The sequence below is a fragment of the Protomyctophum bolini genome, assembly GCF_963924005.1.
Source record: "Protomyctophum bolini genome assembly, chromosome: 1".
NCBI lineage: Eukaryota > Metazoa > Chordata > Actinopteri > Myctophiformes > Myctophidae > Protomyctophum > Protomyctophum bolini.
The window spans coordinates 49,397,382-49,401,090 of record NC_137862.1 but is presented as its reverse complement, the minus strand read 5'-3'; the positions used below and the strand labels follow the sequence as shown (position 1 = coordinate 49,401,090).

The 3,709-nt window shown below is 47.2% G+C and overlaps 1 protein-coding gene across 1 annotated transcript; it reads left to right on the top strand.

The window, feature by feature from the left end:
• Window positions 1–129: 129 nt before the first annotated feature.
• Window positions 130–1,992, top strand: LOC308320637 (dolichyl-diphosphooligosaccharide--protein glycosyltransferase subunit 2-like; the record flags this gene model as incomplete). The annotated part of the gene is made up of 1 exon (XM_080771200.1): window positions 130–1,992. The coding sequence occupies one exon, from the start codon at window positions 130–132 to the stop codon at window positions 1,990–1,992; it is 1,863 nt and encodes a 620-aa protein (XP_080627326.1).
• Window positions 1,993–3,709: the final 1,717 nt, after the last annotated feature.

Sequence of the window (3,709 nt, the reverse complement as noted above, 5' to 3'; positions counted from 1 at the left end):
TCTGTAGCTGGTATCACAGTGACGTCATAGTGATGATGCGGGCGTCAGTGTGTCGCTCAGCTTAAAAGCGGCCTTCAGTAGCAGTCTGGTGTTGTTCCTGATGACCCAGCTTGTGTCTACAATACAGCAATGGTGCTTTATAGAGTTTTAGGCTTATGTCTTCTCACCCTGACAGTTGGAGCCAAGGCTCTCTCACCAGCTCATTATCTGTCACTGTCTGACGTGGGGAGACTGCAAAACCTACTGAGTCAACCTTTCACAGACCTAGAATCAGCGTACTACTCTATTGTTGGTCTAACCAAACTCGGAGTCTCTGTTCCTAATCAAAGTGAGGCATGCCAGTTCCTTAAATCCCAGCTCGACCCGTTGAGTCTCGATTCTCTCTTCTTCACTGCCGAGGCCAGTCGAGCCCTGTCGGGATGTGAGATCCCCGTGTCCGATGACAGCCACGACATCCTCTTGGCAGCAGTTAGCGGTGACTCGACAGTGACTCGGATCCACCGCGCTGTGAGTGCGCTCAGCTCCCTGGGACTTCCTCTGGCCTCTCAGGAAGCAGTTGGTGCCTTGGCAGGCTGCCTCAACGAGGACAATGTAATGGACAGAATAATAGCCCTGCAAACAGCAGCCCGCCTCTCACAGCAGGATGCAGAGCTTGGAGGAATACTGAAGGGGGTCGAGGATCTGACGGCTCGTTTGGACGACCTGGGTGGCGTCTACCTCCAGTTTGAAGAGGGACTGGAGGCAACCGCCCTGTTTGTGACGGGTGCTTATTCACTGTCAGACCATGTGGATATAGAGCCCCCTCTAAAGGAAGACCAGGTTGTCCGGCTGGTCAACTCGATCTTTAGGAAGAAGTCCTGGGACTCTCTGGCCGAGGCTTTCAGTGTGGCGAGTGCTGCCGCCGTCCTCTCTAACAACCGCTTCCATGTTCCAGTTATTGTCACTGTGCAGGGCCTGGCTGCAGTCTCCCACAGCCAACCAACATTGCAGCTCCTTGTTACCAATGTCCGTTCTCAGCCCCTGGCCTCAGCCAATGTGCAGGCGGAATCCGCTCATGCCGTGGCCTCCAAGAGTGTCATAATCAGCCAAACACCTTTCACCCTCAGAGATGGTGCTTTTGAAATGAACTTCATGTCGAGCCAACCGGCCAGTGGATACTACCAGCTCACTGTCGCTGTGACTGGAGATGACAGGATGGTTGCCAATCGCGTTGAGCTGAAAGTAAAGGTGTCCACCAAGGTGGCCATTAACAATGTTGATCTTTCTGTGGTGGATAAGGACCGGAGCATTGGTACAAAGACTACCAAGGTGGACTATCCTAATAAAGCCAAGATCTCTGTGAAAGCGGACAGCTGCCAAAAGTTTGCCATGACCTTCCAGCTGACTGATGTTAACGCAGGAGTCAAGCTCATGCCTCACCAGACCTTTGTGATGTTGCATAATCCGAAAACCGACCAAGAGGTTGTGTTTGTGGCTGTGCCAGACAGTAAGAAACTTTACAAACTTGAGCTGGACATAGCTGGTTTGGAGTCTGGCACCTACTCTCTCCATCTCATTGTTGGGGACACGACCCTGGAGAATCCCATTTTGTGGAATGTGGCAGATGTTGATCTGAAGTTTCCCAGAGAGGAGGCCCCTACCACCACGCAGCCAAAGACCCTTTACATGCCCAAACCAGAAATCCGACATCTGTTCAGGGAGCCGGAGAAGAAGGCTCCTAGGATGATGTCCGACACCTTCACTGCTCTCACCCTCTCTCCATTTCTACTGCTGCTCGTTCTGTGGTTTAAACTCGGGGTCAACGTTTCCAACTTCAGCTTCTCTCCGAGCTCTGTTCTGTTCCATATATTACATTCAGCCATGCTGGGCCTAATGTACATGTATTGGATGTACCTCAACATGTTCCAGACCCTCCTGGGTCTAGCCATTATAGGCAGTCTAACCTGTATTGCCGGGAACCGTGTGCTTTTCCAGAAAGCAGTCAAGCAATAGGACTACTAGCAGTAAATTAATCTACAGTTTTGCTAAAACACTAAACCTCATTCTCTGATCTGAATGAACCCATTTGTTGAATCAATCACTCTTGCAAAACTCGAAAGTAAAAACAGAGTCCCACGGTGTGGTTTCAAACCTCACCTCTTCAATAAATCAAAATTTCTACCCAAAAACATCCATAAAGAAATCACTTTTTTTTTTTTTACCACATTTAAACTCTTTGACCTCCACCTCGTGGTCTGATATAGTTAAACCCTGCCAATGGATTTGACGACATTTTAGTTATTTACCTCCGGTCTACCGGCCTAACGGAGGGATATTAGAAGAAACGGGTAATGTTAGCATTAGCTCACAATGTTTATCTTTCACCAGAAACGGTAATATGTTGATCGTCAGTGGGTGAAAAATCACAAATTTCATCCTCTATCATCTACAGCGCCCGTAGTTTCAGAGTTACGGGGCTTTTTAGACCCCTCTTTGGGGGCCGTGTACGGAGGCGTTGCAAACAACCGGGGCATGACTACAGGCTGGTTTGCGTTGCAGCCACTTCATAGTGATAAAGCGATAAAGTGATAAATCTGCCGGCAACTCCCATTACAACGAGTCCCCAGAGGCAAATTGAAAGGAAAACATTTTTCTTTTCTTTGCCAATGGGTTTCTCAGATTGCTTTAAAAGACAGTGCCAAAGACTTGTTAAATACAGGGCCGGATCTACCATATGGGCACGTGGCCCTTGGGGCCCACATATATTTCCCCCACTAATCTGAATAAAAAAAAATTGTGTCTATTTTTTTTTATTGTTGGCGAGAATGCAGCTGAAAAAAAAAGGTAACACTGAAATACTTATACACTGGCACTGTCAGATTCTCGCACCCATTTGCTTACTAAGTGGGTCAAATAAAAATAATGTGCTTGTTACTGCCTGACTGTCACTCTGGGGTGGGGTAGGCGACCATGAATAGGCCAATTATAACGGCATAAAAACGCCCCCAAAATGCCCCTAAACCCCAAGATTTTGCGTGCGCGCACACAAAGATTTGCACGTGCATGTGCAGGGGGGCCCTTCGAGCTTCAGTGCCCAGGGGCCCTCAGAGGTGCTAATCCAGCCCTGGTTACAGTAATCATTGATTTAGTGTTTGTTCAGTAACAGGCGTCTCTCCAGCTGTTTTAGTAAGCAGAGAATCCATTTTCCAATCAGGAGAGAGAACTCACACAGGATACAGGATAAACTAGAATTGCACTCTGAGTGCCTACTTGCACGTTGCACGCAGGTAGGCCATAAATAAATAAATACTAGTGCGCAAGCAGAGCGCGCACGTACTGTCTATCCGTCTATCGCTACGAACTTTCAAATCTCAATACTAAAGTCGGGTTATAACTGGCTGTCAATGGTGACGTAATTATGATATGTTTCAATATTGGTTGGGTAACGGGTAACGTGTATACTATGTATACATGTTTGTAAGTTGAAAGTACTATACTGTAGTCAGCTGGCTTTTTTATATGCTTGGTAGGTATACAGTATATACTGATGTTGATGGCGACGTATAATTAAGATATGTTTAAATTTCGGGTTATAACTGGCTGTCGATGGTGACTTAATTAGGATATGTTTCAGTGTCTGGTGAATTAAAGGTAATGTCTGTATGTATTACTCACTTACTTACGCCTATCGCCCAACCTTGGGCATATAGGCCACGAACATGAGCTCTCC